This window comes from Centropristis striata, chromosome 7 (assembly GCF_030273125.1).
Source record: "Centropristis striata isolate RG_2023a ecotype Rhode Island chromosome 7, C.striata_1.0, whole genome shotgun sequence".
Taxonomy (NCBI): Eukaryota; Metazoa; Chordata; class Actinopteri; order Perciformes; family Serranidae; genus Centropristis; species Centropristis striata.
In genome coordinates, this window is record NC_081523.1 from 26,913,072 (window position 1) to 26,933,145 (window position 20,074).

The 20,074-nt window shown below is 39.6% G+C and overlaps 1 protein-coding gene across 2 annotated transcripts in view; it reads left to right on the forward strand.

Moving 5' to 3' along the window:
* Positions 1 to 11: 11 nt before the first annotated feature.
* adgrd1 (adhesion G protein-coupled receptor D1) overlaps positions 12 to 20,074 on the forward strand; it is a 39,493-nt gene continuing 19,430 nt past the window's right edge. Inside the window, exons 1-14 of one of the 2 annotated variants that reach the window (XM_059338239.1) lie at positions 12 to 354; positions 439 to 475; positions 827 to 943; positions 1,560 to 1,658; positions 3,411 to 3,533; positions 3,649 to 3,825; positions 6,505 to 6,762; positions 7,996 to 8,063; positions 9,215 to 9,364; positions 9,516 to 9,566; positions 10,874 to 11,000; positions 11,317 to 11,424; positions 12,644 to 12,719; positions 14,903 to 15,044. In XM_059338239.1, coding sequence (XP_059194222.1) covers positions 301 to 354; positions 439 to 475; positions 827 to 943; positions 1,560 to 1,658; positions 3,411 to 3,533; positions 3,649 to 3,825; positions 6,505 to 6,762; positions 7,996 to 8,063; positions 9,215 to 9,364; positions 9,516 to 9,566; positions 10,874 to 11,000; positions 11,317 to 11,424; positions 12,644 to 12,719; positions 14,903 to 15,044 — 1,587 coding nt within the window. In that variant the 5' untranslated portion in view covers positions 12 to 300. The remainder of the gene's footprint in view (positions 355 to 438; positions 476 to 826; positions 944 to 1,559; positions 1,659 to 3,410; positions 3,534 to 3,648; positions 3,826 to 6,504; positions 6,763 to 7,995; positions 8,064 to 9,214; positions 9,365 to 9,515; positions 9,567 to 10,873; positions 11,001 to 11,316; positions 11,425 to 12,643; positions 12,720 to 14,902; positions 15,045 to 20,074) is intronic. The other variant, XM_059338238.1, reaches the window with a different exon arrangement.

Here is a 20,074-nt window from a genome sequence, read left to right on the forward strand (position 1 = left end):
CAGTGTAGGGATCAAGATTACACGGATTACACTTTTTCTGCGTGGAAGTGGAAGTTGGGCTTCAGATTTTTATCATGAAAAGGAAACTTCTGAAGTTTTTCAGCCTCATACCAGATCACTAAATTGATTTAGTTTTGTGTTCTTCTACTGTTATCATAACTTATCTATATTTTAAGTCTGGACACATGGACTGATCAGAAGTTCTTGGAATAATGAGTGACTTCTCCTGGATTCATCTCGATTCGTGGATTTAACAGTTGTTTTTAGAAAAGACTGTATGTGGTACACTTTCCAAAAGCTATGGAATTTTGCTTGCGAATTAATCTTTTTACAGCATTTGTCTCCTGTATTAAGGTAAGCTCTCACACACAGCATATTTGTATTGTCTGATCATGTTTTGCGCAGCAGCCTTTATAGATGCATTTGATTTCTTTACAGGTTTATGTTCAAGCGGCACAACATGTCAAGCACCCAGGTAGTAATGGATTTTTATATGGGTGGTGTGATTTATTTGATGTTTCTATACTGTCTTAAGTTGCCTAATTAAAAAAAAAACCTTTTTTGCAGTTATATATTCATAAATATACAGTAAAAAGTTTTTTTTTCATGTGCCAAACCAGAGAATGTTATTGATTTGTTTTCTGCCCTTAATCAGAACAATTTGTAGTTTTGCAGCTGTTGGGTTCATTATTGTCAATCTTTTAATCCTCCCAAAATCCAAAATGCTGTGCCAGGAAAATACATTTTGAGTAATGGGACAGAGCTTGATTGGGGGAAAAGAAAAGCCCTTTCTGGATTCTTGTTTACCCATGAACTCTCCGTCCAGGCCTGCAGGTGTTGGCCACGGCCTCACATTATTGGCCTCTCGATGCTGTGGACGGAATCCATGAACTGTGGGACCAGATTGGAAACAGACCAGGTTATGTTAATGGAAGTAACATAAGTATGTACATTTATTAAATAGACTGCGTGTACTCGTGGGAATGCACCGCCTAAATGTCTTTTTTCTGATTGCTCTCTGCATGGTCTGAAGCTGTTTTTTCACCACCCACCTTCCAGCCATCATGCTTTTTAAATGTGCTGCTGTGTTCAGAGTGTTTATATTGTATGTAAGATGTATCACTGAAATGATTCAGCAAAATATGATTTCACATATAGTATCTCATAATCTGGAGGTGGTAAAAGTCTGAAAATGTAGGAATAACTCTGCATCTTAGAATTTTTTATTAGATGACGGACTGAAAGGCAATAACTTCTTCCATGTGTATTGAGTTTGTAACCCTGTTTCCATTACATATATCAGTGCAAATGTTAAAGTTAAAGAGGGATCAGGTATAGACTTGAGTATGATGTGTGGAGTCACTCTGAGTTAAGGAAAATCCAAAGAGGCAAAGAGCTGAACCTCTTTGCGTGCTGCCACCGTGCACTCAGCTCAGCATCACTCTGTCTCATACCTGCACACCACGTCCCTCCTGTTGTCTCCTCTCACTGTTCTTGTGTCCTCTGTTATGTGTCTATCTAGGTGTGAATCACTGTTTTTCTCCATTGTCTTTGTCCAGCTCTCAGAATCCACAACCACACTGTGCTCCCTTCTTCCCATAACTCTTCCTATGTGTATACCAATGACTCTGCCTACACTAACATTTCTGCAACAGTAGGTGAGGATCAATCACTTTCCGCTCACTGAATTCATTTGTGCATCACCCACCCGCTCCCTGTTGTCCTCTCTGTATGCAGACACGGTTGAGCTGAGTGTTTCACACATTTCTACTTGTGCAGTCTTTTGTATGTGAAGCACGAGATGATTATTATACATAATTGTGTTTTATTGTTGATTAGCTTTAGTGAAACCAGAGTTGTAACATATTAATACTTCACTTGTTTAGTGCAGTTATATTCTTTTATGAGATAGTCTGCCAAGAAAGCTGTAAAACACTCATGGTTATGAACAATTTATGAGTACAACAGCGACTCCAAAAGAGTGATCATTTGCTTATCCTTATTGACATATATTCAACTGAACACTGTGCAAAGACAAAGACATTTTATGTTCAAAGTGATCAATTTTATTGTTGATTGTAAATTGACTGTAAGTACACTCATTCTGAATATCGTCACATTCCTAAAATAATGTTATCAGTCAGACAAGTTGTTTTTTTTTTTTTTGCCTAAACCATCTCTTCATGATGCTGGCCACCTTTGGCGAAATCCCTGGGCCATTATTTTAAGAGGGTGTCGATATATTGTCTGCAACACATTCCAAAATATTTGGGACAGGTGCGTGTTTGCTAGTGGGTTACATCACGTTTTCTTTTAAAAAACACTTAATAAGTGTTTAGGAACTGAGAACACCAATTGTTGAAGTTTTATGTATGAAGTTTTTATATATGGCTACAGTTGTGCCACACATTTTGAATAGGAGACAGTTCTGGATTGCAGGCAGGTCAGTTTAGTACCTGCACTCATTTCCTTTGATTTCCTTGACTGTCTTGCTGAAATAAGCAGGGATTTCCCTGAAAAAATTGTTGTCGGGATGGCAGCACATCCTGCTCTGAAACCTGTATGAACCTTTCAGCTGCAAATTACTCATGATGCCATGGGCACTAACACCCCCCCATACCATCACAGATGCTGGCTTTTAAACTTTGCGCTGGTGACAGTCTGGATGGTCCTTTTCCTTCTTAGCCTGGGGACTGATGTTATTGATGATATGACTTTTGCATTGCATGGTAGAGGTTTAACTTGTATTTCTAGATGCAACTACAAACAAAGAAATTTCAAAACACAATTGGTCACATACCTTGAATTCAATTTTGTTAATAAAAATCTGAAATAAATGGGTGAAATTATTTGGTAAAGTGTTTTGCCAAAATTGGAAAAAAAACATTAGGGTTAACTTAACTGTTCCTTAGTCCACGTAATAAAATCCTTTATGCAACGATGTTGATTGCATATGTCGATGCAGTGCCGGAGGATTAGGGGCATGTTGGTTTTCAGGCCCTGCTCCTGATGTGCCATGATTTCTCCAGAGTCTCTGAATCTTTTAATGATCTTATAGGTTAACCTGTTACCTGTGAAAGGTTCCCAACAGGTGCTTTTCCTAGTCTTTTGTCGGCCCTGTCAGAACTTTTTTGAAATGTGCTGCTCACATTAGATTTTGGAAAAGCATATAGTTGCACAAATCCATGAAGTTGATAAGGTAAAACACTGAATATATTGTCTTTGTACAGCTTTCAATTGAATTTGTGTTAAAATCAAAGTAGTAGATAAATATTGAGGGATTTAGGATAATTTGATATGTTGGCTGACTCAATGGTTGAGTATAATAAGGAATAAGTAGACTCTCTGTCTAGCAGACACTGATCATAATATTCAAGCAAAATGATGCCTTGATTTATGTTTTGCTGCAGATATTGTTGAAGGTATGGTCAACAAGGGCATCTTCCTGAATGGAGACAATGGCGGTACCTTTCTCCACTTTGGGAACTACCAGAACTCTTGTATTAGCGACCCTACTTGGTGTGGTCCAGAGGGTAAGTGTTCTGTAGTTAATGAATAAGAGAGTGTGGCATAACAATAATTATTTTCAACCCACTTGAGTGTCTTGCATTGATTGCTACAGTTGATTTTTTTTAAATTATTCTCTAGGGATTACCTTCTCCTTTTTCTGGAAAAACTACGAGGTAGAATCCCGTTTTGCTGTAGCCTCTGGAGGGAAAGTTATCTCAAATGGCTTCTCCGTCTTCACCAATACCTATGGAGGATATGTGGAGTTTTACACTCGAGGCAACAACCACAGATGGAAGGCCAACATTGGACTTCCAGGTACTGTGGATGATTTTGCCTTTACACACTTTATTCTTTTGGTTACACTTCCCATAGGCACCCAGAGGAATGTATTTTGGTCTTGGAAATATGTATTTTTTGTTTTTAACCATAAATTGTTAGTTATGTAATTGCGTTCATGGTTTAGTTAACTGAAACCAGATGTAGCCGCAGACAGTTGATTTGGCAAGTCAAGGGTAAATCTTTTGCTGAATTACAAAACATACAATTATTATGGACGTGCAAAGAGATGCTGTCATTTCCTTTTTAAATACAGTAATGTTTGGTTATTAGTAAACGTCAAGTTAGACGAAATTTGAAACTGTGACCAATACCTTGAATTCAATTTTATAAATAAAAATCTTAAATAAATGAGATGAAATGATTTGGTAAACTGTTTTGACAAAATGGGGGGAAAAAACAACTTTTTGTGAAAGCTGTACAGGTCAGTTGTTCTCAAATGACTTCTGTCATCTTTGTTTTTGCTGCAATTACTCAAGGTTGTGTCCACGGTGCGTCATAACTCAATTAAGATGTGAGTGCTCTGTTACAGAAGATCAAACGTCATCTGGTTTTCATACAGTGTGACATGTCAAAAGTTTCAGGACATCTGTCAGTTCTCTCTCCAGTTTAAGGAAAAGCTTTTTAGGGAGATAGATTAAACCTCATGTGTCCTATGACAAATATAACGGTCACGGAAGGATCAGAATGTCGCATTATAGCCTGCATCTTTCTACACAAAGTGAAAGAGAGCGTTAAAGTGTGTATGTGGGGGTGGTCTTTGGCACATATGGTTTATATTCTAACCACAAATAAGATGTATTTTGGTTGTTTTTCTCTTCTGGTGGAAGTGTTTTCAGATGTGTTGTCTAATGGGACTCCCCTCATTGTCAATTCAGAGATGCAAGGGGAAGTTGGTTCTTTGTAGTGTAAAACTGACTGGAGAGAGCTTGCAGGGCCAGAACAGACCCTGACTTCAAGTTCTTGTGGGCACACAGGATTTACTCATAAAATAACAAAGATGTTTTGAGCTGAAACTAAAAGTGAAATAATTAATTACATTTAAATGCATGAGTATCTGTTTTGATCAGCAATTAGCATTGTTTCCAACCATTTTTAAACAAGCTAGCTTTTATTTTTGACAAATTGTATTATCTTTGGTAACCTGCCAAACTTATGACATTCCTATTAGACTCAGTTGGACATGGTGTTATTTAGCTAAACGTAGGCATGCCAACACTTAGCCTAACTGAAATTAACAGTATAAACCAAGTAAACATAACATACTAACCTTTGGAAAGTATGTTACTAACATGCTAGCGTTAAGTAGGCATAGAAAACAAAAGTTCCTTGTGGTCAACATAGCCTACTAAACGTTAGCATGTGTTAGCATTTTCATTGTAGCTTTGTTATCATGCTGACATAGTATTTAGCTCAAAGCACTGCTGTGCCTCACATAGCTAGCATGGCTGTAGACATCATGGATGCATAGAGAGTAAATGTCTTGTTCAACCAAAAGTAAAGTATTTCCTGCTTTTACCTTCTGAAATGTAAGGATTTGTTGCTTTTTTGTTGAATATATGTTCAGCTTACAAACACATTTGGGTTTTAAAATGTTGTTTGGACTAAACAAGCAATTTGAATAGTTATTTTATGCTCTAGGAGGCATTTTATGGTAAAATGGATCCATAGAGAAAACAACCTACTTATAACAAAATGAAAATATTTATTAGCAGCAACCCTAAAAAAAAGTAGAATGGACTTTCAAACAGCAACAAAGATTGTAGATGAAAAGTCATATTGGCCACAGATATACTGTAATTGCTGTTGAAATATGCGTTCGTGTACACAACCAACAGTGTTGTGAACAGAATTGTTAACATTTGCCTGTGTACAATGCGTATTACTAGATGTTTTCACGAGGGTCACACCAGAGAAGTCAGCACGAATAGAAATACTAGATTTGCAGGATGTAAATAACAAACATGGCAACACTTCTAAACTGTCTCAGACTCCAGAAGGAGAAAGTTACTAGATAGAAACTTCTGAACTGTCTCTGCTTTATTGTTTACTTGAGAATACAGTAGAATGAGTCCCTACTCCATGTGTGGTGCATCTTGCGGACACATATCGTTATTTCTGGCGATGCTCCAAACAATGCTTCAAACAGATGCAGGACACACAAGGAAGCCATCATGCACATGCGAAAACAAACCTGAATTTCTGTGTCTTGTCAGTGTTCGACAATTTTACAGATTTATTGACTTTAAACTTGAATTGACAAAAATAAAAAAAGACTCTAGCATCTAAGACTTTAACACCATTGACTTTTGACTTTACTGCACTTGAACCTTTTGACTTGAAAACACTTGATACCTTCCTTCAAGCCATTCTCAATGCTATGAATATGCAAAGTCAGGACTAATTTTATATATATAAAGCATTCATGATTTTTGAAAATGTAAGATATTATTACTTCAATGCCATTACATTACCAATGTAATGCCATTACATTACCAATGTAATGGCATTACGTTAATAAAGAGGATATTATGACTTGACTAAAGATTAAGACTAGAGATTTTACAGTCTTGAATTGGGATTTGAGAGCAGAGGCTTGAGACATACTTGAAAAACATAAAACGATGACCACATCTGAAAATATGTTTCCTCTTTCAGGGCCTTTTTGGACCCACATTCTCTTCACATGGACAAAAAAGGATGGTCTGAAGGTCTACATCAATGGGACTTTTACTGCGGGTGACCAAGCTGGCAGTGTCTCAGAGAACTACGGTGACCCCTACCCCGACCTTGTTATTGGAACTGGCAACAACAAGGCATATAGACACTATCTAACAGGCGCCTTCGATGAGTTTGTCATCTGGGAGAGAGCCCTTTCAGCGTACGATATCTTGCTCTACTACAGTGCAGCCATCGGTAGGACATCACGCTCTACTTTACTGTCATTCTACCACTTCACATATCTTATTATAATACTTCCTCCCTCTTGAGTCTGCTCTGAGGAAACAAGGGTTAAAAAGCAATTTCCGTCCTCACTGCATTCCATCCACAGCATTCATGCATAACAACAAGATGCTAAACTATTCAAGTTTACTGCAGTTTTGTCAAATGGCTCTAGTTGCACAAAACACTTTCATGACCTTCCATCATGTAAAAGTGCCATGGCTCACATAGTTCTGCCTTATACGTATTTATAAGCGTGCAGAGGCGTGTTAGGTCGGACGGGGCATATCATTTTGATTTAATGTGGCAGGTTATAACAGCATAACTAGGACAGAACCCCAGACCCTTGACTGTTTTTGTTCTGTTAACCTCCTTCGGTCAATAGAGTGCCATAAATGGACAAAAGCATGTTGACATTTATGAGAACTAATAAATAATAAAATTATACTGTGTAATAATAATACATATTGCTAAATTTCATGCTAGCCTGAGGAATGGCAGAAGCCTGATGATTTGCACCTTTTTAGCAAGTAGTCCGAAACATAGTGTATGAAACATACTGTATGGTCAAAGTATATGAAAACTATAACTATGTACTATTAGAGCTTCAACTGCTCACAGTGTATAAGTATGAAGTGTACACACTGCCTTCATTTCTTCTCCGAAGTCGTTACCAAAAGCAATATATTCCACAGACCATTACCAGACGCAAAGAGCCCGACTGTTATGGTTACAGAAAAATATTTTTACTTCTCCAGAGCACACCTATAAAATGTTGCATTGAACCAAAGAGGAACAGGAACGTTTCAGACAGATACCTCTAATGTACCTCCATATATGGTTGTTTTTCTGGTAGCTGTTTAATGCTGTTTTTATTAAATGACAACAAAGACATAAAATGTATCTTAGCCTTGTACAGAAGCTTGTGGCAGAGTATTATGTGGTTGATTATCCCAGTTTTGTACAGATTGTAATCTATCTACTTTCATGACTGGGCATGATCCAGCCTCATAAACTGTGAGCTGTATGGTGATAAAATCCAGCTACATTACAACAGCGGCCGAGCCTGGTCAGGTTCAACCAAGGATCTAATAACAACAGGGCTTCTTAAATGGGGATACCCAAACTAGAAAAAATGAACACAATGTATGTCACCAGTGTGGTTCCTAACACATTATAAAAAGCCCTTTGTTTTGTCTTTTCTAGGTCAGGCCCTGGTTTCTGCCACAACACCCGGAGTCTCCAGAGACGTCACTTCAACTGCACCAACAGTAGTAAGTTTGTGAGCTCTGAATATCTGAATCTCCTTATTCGGCAAAAAACAGTGTTGGAGAAATTACTTTAAAAGCATAGCTTGGTAAGCTACAAGTTGCTTCACACTAGAAGTAAACTACCCGAGGGAAAATTTAGTTTGGTTGACTAAAGTTACTTAGAAGAAGTAGTTTAAATTACTTTGTTAAAAAAAAAAAAAAATCTAATTAATTATCTAATTCAAAGAAGTCACATGCTACTCAATTAAAAAAAACATTTTTAAAAGTTCCCACCTTGTATGGCCCTAATAGTTTATTGCTACAGTAGTTAACTAAACAAAAAAATAAGTAATTTAACTACTTGAGTTACTAATGCAAATATAAATGAAATTGAGATACCAGCAAGCCACTGTATAATGGAGTTTTACGAGTACTTTGATTACATGTAGTTCACTACTGTCCAACACTGCATGTAATTGTACTAACATATGTGAATAAACATAGCATACATATAGAAATGGTGTGAACAATTTGCATACAGTTTTGGGATCAAAAATGTACAAAATGCAAACAATTAGGTTCTTATCGAGCTGCTCTTTCCTTTTGAACACTGGTGGACTCAGGGGAAGGGTGACGGTCCCCAACAGCACAAAAGTTCGTTTTGGATGCATGTATGTTAGACAAAACATGATAAACAGCACCCAAGGATGCCCTTCCAGTGGAGAAAATGTGATGAAGTGCCCTCTTGGGTGGTGTTAAAATTAAGAAGACGTGATACAGTGAAGTATAGGTTGATGCTAGAAAATGCTGGTGCCATTATACAGTATATACTTTTTGCCCTGAGAAAGCCTGTGTCCATCACTGCTTTTGAAGATAAAGGAGGAAAACAGGCTATTGAGAGCACATGTGAATAGATTCGTCCTGTTTATTAAAGGGCTTTGGAGGTAGAAAACGGATAAAGGAATAGAAGAAAGTGAAGACATCTGCTCAACACTACGCACAAAATGGCTCCCTGTAGGGCACTAGGCTGAAAAACAGCAACACTGAATCATTTGTCCAAAGAGAGTTTCCCAAACACACAATACACATCCTGTGTATGTTGGAACTGGGGGCTCCTTCGGAAACTGCCTTCTGATGGTAAACCTCATTTGATGCCTGATGTGTCTTCTCCCCAGAGAGCCACAGAAGTGAGTCCTCCTGTCGTCAGCAGTCAGCGCGAGGAGGTCCAGAGCTCCCAGGATCCAGAGTCCTTGCCGGTGTTGGGCTTCCTGAAGGCGCTGCCCAATAGGACTATTCCTCACAACACTGCCAACAACCTTACACAGGTGAAACACAGTCCATTACACATGCAATGCAACACACAATTTACAATTGTGTGTACAATATTGTACAATTCACACACACACACACACACACAGTGCCCACCCATGTGCATGTGATGCAACAGTTCCGTGATGTCTGTTTTCTTCCTTTCAGACTTTTCTCAAAAGTGTGGAAGAAGTGCTGTCCTCTCCAGGGCTGCCAGAGGTAAATGAGTTCACACTGTTGTTGTGCAATGTTCAAATATGACATAATGTAACATATGCAATTTGGTGAATACTTTAATCCAAGGCACTTAAGGGATCCATGAGTTTGAGATTTTAACGCAGCATATTTTGGCACAAGCAGTGCCAGCAGCAAAAACACTACCTGGCAGTGGACCCACGAAGGATTACCGTATGTAATCAAGTATAGCGGTGCAAATTGTATAAGACAGCGCTGCTGACTATAAAGTGCTCTATAACACAATGGGTTGAATGTAAATTTGCAGACCCCTGCACTGTACACTCATCCTGGCCAAATCTCCAGGCGCTTATATACAAACACATTGATGCCAGAAGAAAGACTGAGCAAGTGTGTCGTTTCAGTACATTGACTGCTCAGAACAAGCATGCTTGTTTTTGTAGGGGCAAGCTGAAACAGATGTCCATGTATGAGAACGCAAAACTTGGACAGTAGATACAGTGTTTAGTAAAGCCCCTGGCGATGACCGTCTCTAATCAGGTTCATGCCAAGTGTCAGAAAAATGTCTCTGTTTATTGACTTTTTATATGACTTTTAATCTACACAATATGGCCTGTGTGCTGTTTTCAGTTTTTGTCATGCTAAAAAAGTATGCATGACCCCAATAATTGTCATTTGTAGCCACAGTGGCAGCTAATTAGCAAAACTAATGTTGCCTGCTGTATATGGCAATTTGTTTAATTAAGTTTTGTTTGATTTGCTAAAGCTTTTATTGTTTGTTTATTATTGGTGATTAAAGTGATACTACTTTATATTGCCCTACTTTTACATACATATTTGTGCCGTTCCAAATAATTTCCTATGAGGAACGTCGTCATATGGTTGATAACAGGAAATATTGTCCTGGTTGAATTTTTGTACCTTAAAAAAAAGGGGGGTTTCCTCAGAGACCAGGGGTGCTGGACATCTGCTTAAATTGCTTCATGGGTAGGACCAACTCTTTAAATTACTATGTTTTACCTTTCTGTCTCAAAGGTAATACACGATTGCCGAGATGACATCATCTGATTATTTTCTTAGACTTTTGAAAGCTCCCTCCATAGACACAGAAGACATTATACAACTGTTATATGCTGAGAAGTACTCTTTGTGATGTGTAAATCAACATTTGTGTGAAATTGCTGGCGTGCCCCTTTGACTTGACCTATTTTAAATTTGTTAAATGGACCTCGGAAGAAAAATAAAAGTTTAAATGCTATGACACCATTGCTGGACATCGGAAGCAGCGCCTGAACTGATTGTGACCATTCTTCTGTTGGGTCTTTGTTAAGCAGCAGTCCATCCCTGTGGTCAGCGGTCTGATCGAGACCGTGGACAGAGTGATGGAACACATGGTGACTAACCTGGAGCCCAGCCCGAACTCCCATCTCTCCCTGGGTGGAACATCTTTTGTTGCAGGTCAGTATGCTGTCAGCTCTCCATACGGTGACTCACTGTTTTGCAGTGTGCGTGGACAGGGTTAGCCATGGAGCATCAAGCTGACATCATTAGTTTTCATATTCGGAGGACACATGCGGGTCAGAAATGCAGAGGTCAAACCCTCTCACGGGTATGGGTCTTTTTTTGCATAATATTTTGTTTGCCACTAAGCTTGCTTGTGTCTTTCTCTCAAGGGTGTCTTCACATCTTTTATCCACCCTTGATAAAGCAGATGTTGCTTCTCGGTGTGTTTTTCTCAACAGTTCCCGCTTTGTCTAACCTCTGACCCCCACAGATTACTCTCTGATGAAATTCCCACAGAACTACGACCTGTCACATTACCGCTTCCCCACACAAGGCAAGAGTTACATCTCAGTCCCTGGAGAGGCCTTCACCATGCAGTGTAAGTGCAAATATCACAGACGTTCAATGACATGTCTTGACGATTCTGTCTAGAAGGTAGTAGCTTCTCTAGGTTGAGTGTGAAAACTGCACATTCGTCGTGGTCTAATTCTGCCAAGAGAAAATTGTCCAGCTGAGAGGCTCTTGTTATTTCCCAGTAATTTATTACGCAAAGATTTAAGGCTGCTAACGTAGCATACAGTATTGGACAGGAGTGCCGTGAGAGCTTTTGTGTTACTTTACGGTGCGCCGTAGAAATCCAGCTATGACTTTAATGTTAGCAGTTACCCTTTTATTCTAAAACAGAAAGAAGGAGAGAGAGAGCACTTTTTCTCCACTTTCCCCTGTCATTAAAAAGAATGGATGAGGGAGAGCAGTAATTACGATGGGCATTAAAGCTCTTGTTTGTTTGACTTTGTGTTCAGGTCAGATTCCCTTGGCTCCACCTGGCTGCTACATGCACAATTTTGCTGTACAATCACTGGAATCAACCGTTTTATTAATGCATTAAAGGGCTGTTATCAGAAATGGAGTATATGTTATTGCTTAACACATTAGAGCCAGGACCAAATTAACTCATAGCTGGTGAATACCTGGCTGAATGAAATGCTCCAAGGGGAGGTTTTATATCCTTATTAAGGAGAGCGCATTGGTGTGTTTGGAGACTTTATTATATTTTTCCTTATTCTCTCTGTTTCTAAGTTGTACAAGTAAACTGGCCACCTTGAGGTCTCTTGTGGGACTTCCTGGGGGTGCGTTCTGTTGAAATAATTTTTTGAAAAACTCTCCTGCAGCACATGCACCGCACATTTGTTTGACATCAGCAAGCTTTTGTTGTCACAGTCAGGACTAGAGGGCCTTTGAAAGGAGGAACAGGACCATTAAGGATTTCCTCCAATTTCATTGTTTATCTTACAGTATTACGGTGGGACCATACTGGATGCTAGGTCAGATTAGAGGAGGGGGGACTGGACCTCCTGCTTCCTTGGTGAAGTCATGTAGTGGTTTCATAAGATTTCCCAACATCCACGTGGTGTGCGGCCCTCTCCCTTTCACCCTTGTGCGAGTATACTGTCGTCCGATTAGACTGCCGGTGCCAGCGTGCGCCGACAGGGCAGCGTTAATTAACTTTTCTACTTTGTGAGCATTTTAGCAGCACTGCATTACATTTCCAGCCCACTGCCCAGGACGTTCAACTGCTGTATGTTGTTTCTCCTCAGCTCAAACCACCATCGTTGGCCTCTTCTACCACAATATGCACAACTACTACAAAGAGATCAGCCCGGCCAAGACCAGGTAAGAGGACAGGACAACACCCAATGAGACAGCCAACTGACTTTACACTTTCTTGTTCATCCTATCTAATCATTCCACTTTTGTTTTGGCTAGGGTTTTATCTAGTAAAATATTTTCTAAATAAAACCTTTCATGCCATTCAACAAGAAAAGTTTGGCTTCTCTCTTCGTGCTTCCTGTGTGGGAAATCAGGCCCCTTGGTACCAAGGCGTCCCCACTTCCTGCCCCACAGAACGGCTGATGCCTGGGGCCGGAGCCTTATCTGTCTTCTCGCCTATCTCTCATCTCACCACTCAACCTCCACTGACTGATACACCCTGCCATTAGCTCCACATGTCGCCCCTCGGTTATTGTCTCATCACTGGGCCAGCTTGTTCCACTTGAGTTGCATTGTTTATTATTTACCAAACCTGACATAACAGCGATTAAGCACTATGTACTTCATAAAATTAAAGTACAAAATGTGAAATATGTGACAGTACATTTGGAGATGTTTGTGTCTGATTGTTTTTAATTTGGCCCAGCTTCTCTGTGGGTGAGAATGTCTCCTCTGTATCATGATAAAGAGGTGATGTTTGTATGATCCCAATGTCACATATCAGGTTGCCTTGAAAAACTATTGATGCAGTGCTGCTGCTTGAGTGTGAGTAATTATATAGACAGATGATCAAAGTCCCACTTAAATGCTACTGTTCTGGGTCAGTGTGTAACAGGTAAGTGTTGATGCGAGTACCAGATTACAGTGATTTTTAAATACGACCAGCAGCTCTTTAGGTCGGACTGTCCTGTTGGTCCTCACCCTCCAGACTAAAATTTGACATGGAGGTCAAGTATGTGTGTGAGAAAGTGTGTGTTTGTGTGTGTGTGTGTGTGTGTGTGTGTGTGTGTGTTCATTGCAATTAAAAAGGGGCAGTGGGAGTGACCTATAAAAAAAAAGTATAAACTTTTAACATATTAATTTTTGTAGCTCTTGAGGGAGGCATCGTTTCACTCATAGACTTTTTTTTCACGGTGTAGTGATGTTTGCCCCTCCCCTTACACTTAAGCCCTGCCTCATTATTGCTCTCACAGAAATGTTTAGTTGCAGTGGTACAAGTTAGCCCCGCCCCTATAACCTAGCCACACCCACTTCCATAACTTATTAACCATTTGTTTTAGAAACTTGTGGGAAGCATTTTTGGTTTCGGCAGAGAGTTTCTGTTTCAATAGACGTTTTCAGACCAAGCAGTTCTGGGAACGCTCTGAGTTGATTTATCCACTGCAGAGCTTACCAAGGATTACATACCTTGTTTGCATTTGCACCGCCAATAGGAATGTTGGAGTATCGTAAGCTAGTCATAATCATGTTGTATATCCCCTGTCATACACAGTAAAGCCTGGACTTCACTTTTGGTCAATTTGTCCACATTGTTTCTTCTTTATTTCATTATAAACCTTTGTTTACCTGCTAACTGTTTTTAAAAAAAATGCATTTCTGGCTCAATCATTTAAGTCATAAGAAAAGTCCCTTTAAAGTTGTTCTAAGAACTACGATTGTTCATTGATTTATTATGGATAATTACAATATTATCCATGATTAGATAATAATGTAACACATGATGTGTTGGTCATGCATGTGATACTTTTTTTTAACTTGATTTGCTTTTTTAACACAAAAAGTGTTAAAAAGAAAAAATTAACACTAACCGTGTATAAAATTTAACAGAGAGTGTATGTAAAAGTTTTTCCATTCCAAAAATGCTTATTGATGTAAACTACCCCAATCCCCACAATCGCCAAGCCCCTGCCATAACTCATAAACTGTTTGTCCTACAGCCTTGCAGGAGGCGTTGTTGGACCCAGCTGAGATTAGTTCTTAGTTGCAACCAGCAGCCTCATAGCTCACTCTGTCTGTTGGTTGTCCCACATAATTTCCCCATCCTTTGCTGGCCACAGTTTTAGCCCCAAGAAGCTGAAATTTGGCCTCAAGTTCAAGTGTTTGTGATATTGTGTGTGGGTGTGAATGCATGGACTTGTGGAACCAAGCACGCATGGCCACAGCTATTTGGATATGTACTCTGTTTGTCTCTCGTGACCTTTTTTCTGTCTCTTTTGTATTTGTATCTGACTCTTATGCCTTCTTCTATTCCTGCCTGTCACGCTTCCTTTCTTGGCTTACATACTCTTTCTTTTTTTGTCTCTTAGGATTAACGAAGCAGCTGATTACAAGGATCACAAGATCCAGGTAGCAAGTTGTCTGATTTCTCTGAAAGTGGAGCCTTCACCAGCCCTGTCGGTCAACCTGTCTGGATCTCCACTCATCAAGATCGTCCTCACCCACGTCCTGGTAAGAATAAACCCATAAGATGTCCCAGTTTTTCTTCTTATTTGACTCCCGTCTCTAGCGACCGTTTACCTGCTGTGTGAGTCAGTCATTCTGGGAAAATTGAGTGCTTTTCCAGTTGGTGGACACAGTTGTTGGGTGTGGGACACCCACCTTATCAGGGTAAAGAGGCCCTGTGGCTACAGTAGCCGGGTCCCCCCCATATGAAATCTATCAGCTCTATTTTCGGCGGTCTCTTATGTAAGACGATAAGTGTCTATCACTGGCCGAGGCTTGTGCAGCTGGGCACCCACCAGCACAAAGAGCGAAGCCTATTTTGGTTTTCATTAGCCTGCCTAACTTTTCCTTCACAGAGCATGTGGCTTCCAGAAAGCAAACTGATTATGGACATTTCAACTGCAGGCTAAGGGCGCTTTGAAACGAACAATAACTTTCTTTTATGACAAACATAATTTTTTTCTTTGCTGCTTTATGGAAGGAGCCATGCCAGTTTTCCATGGGAAATGCAGTCGAAACTCATAATGAAAATTAACTTAAAATGTGTATCGCATTAGCCCGTTTCCTTGTAAAGTCAGAAATGTGGCAGTGCTCTTCACAGCCATGTATATATATTTTTATTCTTTTTGCACATAAACAGGATTTTTATGACATTCTTTTTCATCTTAATGAATTGTGTTACTAGCGTATTAGACTATCATACAATAGCATTAATGAGGCAGTAGACTAAACCCACAACAATGTGATTTTGTTCAAGTTATAAGTCCAACAAGAATTATTCACTTTCTATTAAAGTGAATAACCAATGCATCTTTTTTCTCTCCTTACTCTTAAGAGCACAAATGAAAGCCAGCTTCAATGAAACCATGGTAATATTGCTTTGTTTGCCTTCATTTTCCCCGATGAAATAAATATTTATGCTGCAATCATCTGGCTTGGTTCCTGTGACAATGATTACTGTGTTTGTATAAGCAGACACCATGGGAGAGGGCTTATAATCCTCTTTGTTATGGGAGAGCTGGAGATGCTCAGCAGCTCTGCTGTCTGTTGATCAAGGTGTTTCTATTTTGGTTGGATTGCCTTTACCTCTGATGTAAGGATAAATCAGGTTTCTCTCATTCCTTCCCCTCTACCACATTACAAATAAGCTGCTATTACTAACGCGTACTGATTGGAACGCACCATGCCAGCATATTTCAACTTAATTTAGCCTGCATAGCTTGGATGATGATTTTTATTTAAGAGCTGCATCGTAATTTGGCACACAGCTCTTTTGGCTGTGATCGCGTCCAGAAAAAAAAAAGTGTGTTTTGCTGCTGCGCTGGAAAGACCTGTTGTTGGTCAAAAACTGACTATTTTTGGAGTTTTAATGTGTTTGGCAGCTGGTGGATACTTATCACCTCCCTAGCTTGGAGGCAGGGAGGGCGGCTCACACAGTATGAGGCCGACCTTTCCCATCATTGTTTATGTCGCTCTTTACTGTGTGCACAAGTTAAACCTCAAAGATGTTCTCTCATGGCAGCAGTTAAGAGTAAGTGATTTGTAACAGTTTATCCCCAGAAAGTATACAAACACCCGGTGACTTCATTAAAACCCAGCGGGGGGGGGGCTGAGTGTGTCTAAAGCAGAAATGTGTCAGCCTCCTCATCTGTCTTCTCATGCTGTCATGGCAACAAAAGTCCTGTGTGCCATCTCGTTCGGTACAAACAGTCACCTACTGTCATGGCTCTCATCCAAATGTCATCCATTTTCTCTATCTGGCACCTGCCATGATAAGATGTATCGTACGGTGGATTGAGAGTCACCAGCTTGTAAAGACCGCCGTGTCATGGCGGGTACCGCTCACTGAAGGTCAAAGCCATGTGGTCGGTGTCAGGGTGACCTCGCAGGCTTGATTGATGCCCTCTGAGTACACTGCCAGCCCCGGTGAGGTCATGCCATTCCCAGCTGCCTCGGTCAGAGCCGAAACGCCGCCATCACACGTAACGTGGCACGGATCGGGTTTGATACCCAGACAAGGTGTTATCAAGACCGCTGGAGGCCCACATGCTTTCTCACGCCATTCGGCTGCCGTGTTGATTGGACCCTGGCTCCATCAGTGATTTATTACTGCTGTCAGACTTTGAGAGAGCCTAAAGAGGGAAGAAGTGAAGAAAAAAGGAGGGCGGGAGGGTGGGAGGCATCGAGGCCTGTAGTTAAACATTAATACATACATAAAAAGGCCGACACCTCCTCCTCTGTCCTTCTTCTTCTGTCAAAGCATCATGTTGATGGTATGAAGTGAATGAATGGAAAGATTGATTTCATGAGCAAAGTGGATTTATGGGGTCAAAACGGAGAGGATTTAAAAAACAGATTTTGACAAGCGGGCCTGACTTTACAGGCTTCTAAAGCAATGTGTTGGGCTGGCGGCTCCATGAGAAGAGCCGGGGAGAAAGGGTGAAACTGGGTGGCAGCGATGGAAGAGCACTGGTGGCCTCGATATATATGTATATATATGTACATCAATTCACCTTAAGTCATTTGTGATGTAATATAAAAGTACGAATCATTAACTTTACAGAAACATTTTATAATTTGCTTTCAGAGTTAGATGAGACAATCAATAACACTCTTATGTCTGTATGATAAATATAAGGAAACAGCCAGCAGCTGGTTAGCATAGCTTACTTTAAAAATGTGCATAATGTCCCCTCAAATGTCTGACCTTGACTATGCCGACTTGTATCCGTCTAAAAGTTGTGACTAAAGAGTTTTTTTCCATTCTTCTACTGAAGGGGGAGATGTCTGTGCTCTTCAAATTTGAGAATCAAAGTACGACGGGCAAGTCAGATCTCATATGTTACTACTAAACAATAAGACAATCAAAAGCCATAAAAGAAACCCGAAAACCTCCACAGCAGAGGGGGGCTCCTCGCTGTGGCTAAGGCAAGCTATCAAGCTAACAAACTACATTTAACATTCTGATACTTTACTTAATTAAAAGTGATAATACCACACTGTAAATATACTCCGTTATAATTTTTTTTTTTAAATCCTGCATTTAAAAATGTTTCTCATGTAAAATAAAAAGTATAATCAGGAAAGTGTTCTTTACCCATTAAAGTCAAAGGACTCAATGGAGAAAACTGTCCCCTGTGACACTGTTATATTATTGAGGTGAAGTTCATTTTTTGCTATTTTGTGTCAGAGTACAACTAATGATTGCTACCATTATATATATATGTATATATATATATATATATATATATATATATATACAGTCACGGGAAAAATATTAGACCACCTTCGTTTTCTTTAATATCTTGTTCATTTTAATGCCTGGGACAACTTAAGGTACATTTCCATGGTTTTCCTGATAATGATTTGGTTATGATGAAGAAAACCATGGGAAATGGCTAGATATCAGCTCTTAAATTAAACTCTTATGAGCTATTTTTGTTGCTGAAGGAAAAGGGTGGTCTAATATTTTTTCCTTGACTGTATATATATGAAGATTATTTTGATTGATCAATTGTTTCGCATTTTAAACTTGGAAAATAGTGAAAAATGCCGTCACAGTTACACAGATCACAGATGTTTATTTGTCCAACCAACAGTCCAAACCTCAGCAATATTTTAATAATACATTAAAATTATCAGAAGGTGCAAAAAACCTCTAGTCTCTCTGGCTTCAAAAATTCCAGTAAATGTACTTATCTACATTCCACCTCTGTTGGTGACTAAGTCTGCTATAAGGCTGTGTCCATCAGCTCCCTCCCATAATTTACAGAAAAAGAAAGGCAGTTTGGTGGGCGGTGAGTAAAGAGGTCAGGGGCAGAAGGAAAACTGGGTGGCTTGTGTTTACAAAGACGTCTAGACTTGTTGGAGCTGGTGGATCAATTGTTCAGCAACTTAGAAAATAAACACGCAAAGGTTATTTAGCACTTTCTGATAGCCATGCATGCTGTTAATTGTGTAAGCCAGAACTGGTATCAGTCCTTTCTGCCACAATAATAACTGCTCTTTATTGCCGGTCTTTTTATAGCTCCCAGCACACGCCCAGCTTAAACCTTGTGGGCAAAATCTCTCTCTCTCTCTCTCTCTCTCTCTCTCTCTCTCTCTCTCTCTCTCTCTCTCTCTCTCTCTCTCTCTCTCTCTCTCTCTCCCAACCACCCACACCCATCCATACACCAGCACATACACAAACACAAGTTGTGTGAGCCAACACGCTGATCAATCACAGATGGAGGTCTGGCTATTGCTATTCCTTTCTTACCAAAAGATTTAGAATCTCTCTTTTACGGCTCCTCCCATTCAGCACCCCCTTTCTGTCACCACTCAAACGACGCAACCACCACCTCTCGCTACGTGCTGAACAGAGCAGAGCTCAGGGCGCAGGGGGAAGTAGAAAAGGTCCCGATTCTTTCTGTGGCCTCAGACAATGTTCAGAGAGAAAACAAGTGGTCGTATATTACCCTTTATAAACCTGTATAATCTTTATAAACACTGAGAAATTCAAGTTTGTGAATGTGAAGGCAATCTTTTTGGAATGTCTTAAGAAACATTTGTTGGTATTTTGTTCCTTATAAAAAAGTGCGTTAGAAGGATTCAAGAAGGCTTGGCCATAGGCAGTAATGTCAGTTATAAAAAAAATTTTTTGTATCCATTGTATTTGTATTTTTGTTGTGAGACATTACACCATTATAAACCATTATAAACTAGTCAGCACCATCAGACCGATATCGTACTATAGCATTCTCACTACAGTGGCCAAGAAACTCATTGTCTCATGAAGTGCGTGTTGATTTTTAAGCAAAAATGATAAAATCACATTAGTTTATTTAGGTTATCCCTGCATTTCTGCTGCTTTTCTGAGCCCAGGTTGCATTCATTTAAAAATTATATCATTAGGAATTAATGTAATAAATAAAAAAATGCAACAAAAAAGAAAGCAAAAAAAAGAAAACGTGAAAAATACTATTTAAAAAAAAAGGGATGTGATGATTAGGGCTGAAACGGTTGATTTATCAATTAATCAGAAACAGAAAATTGTT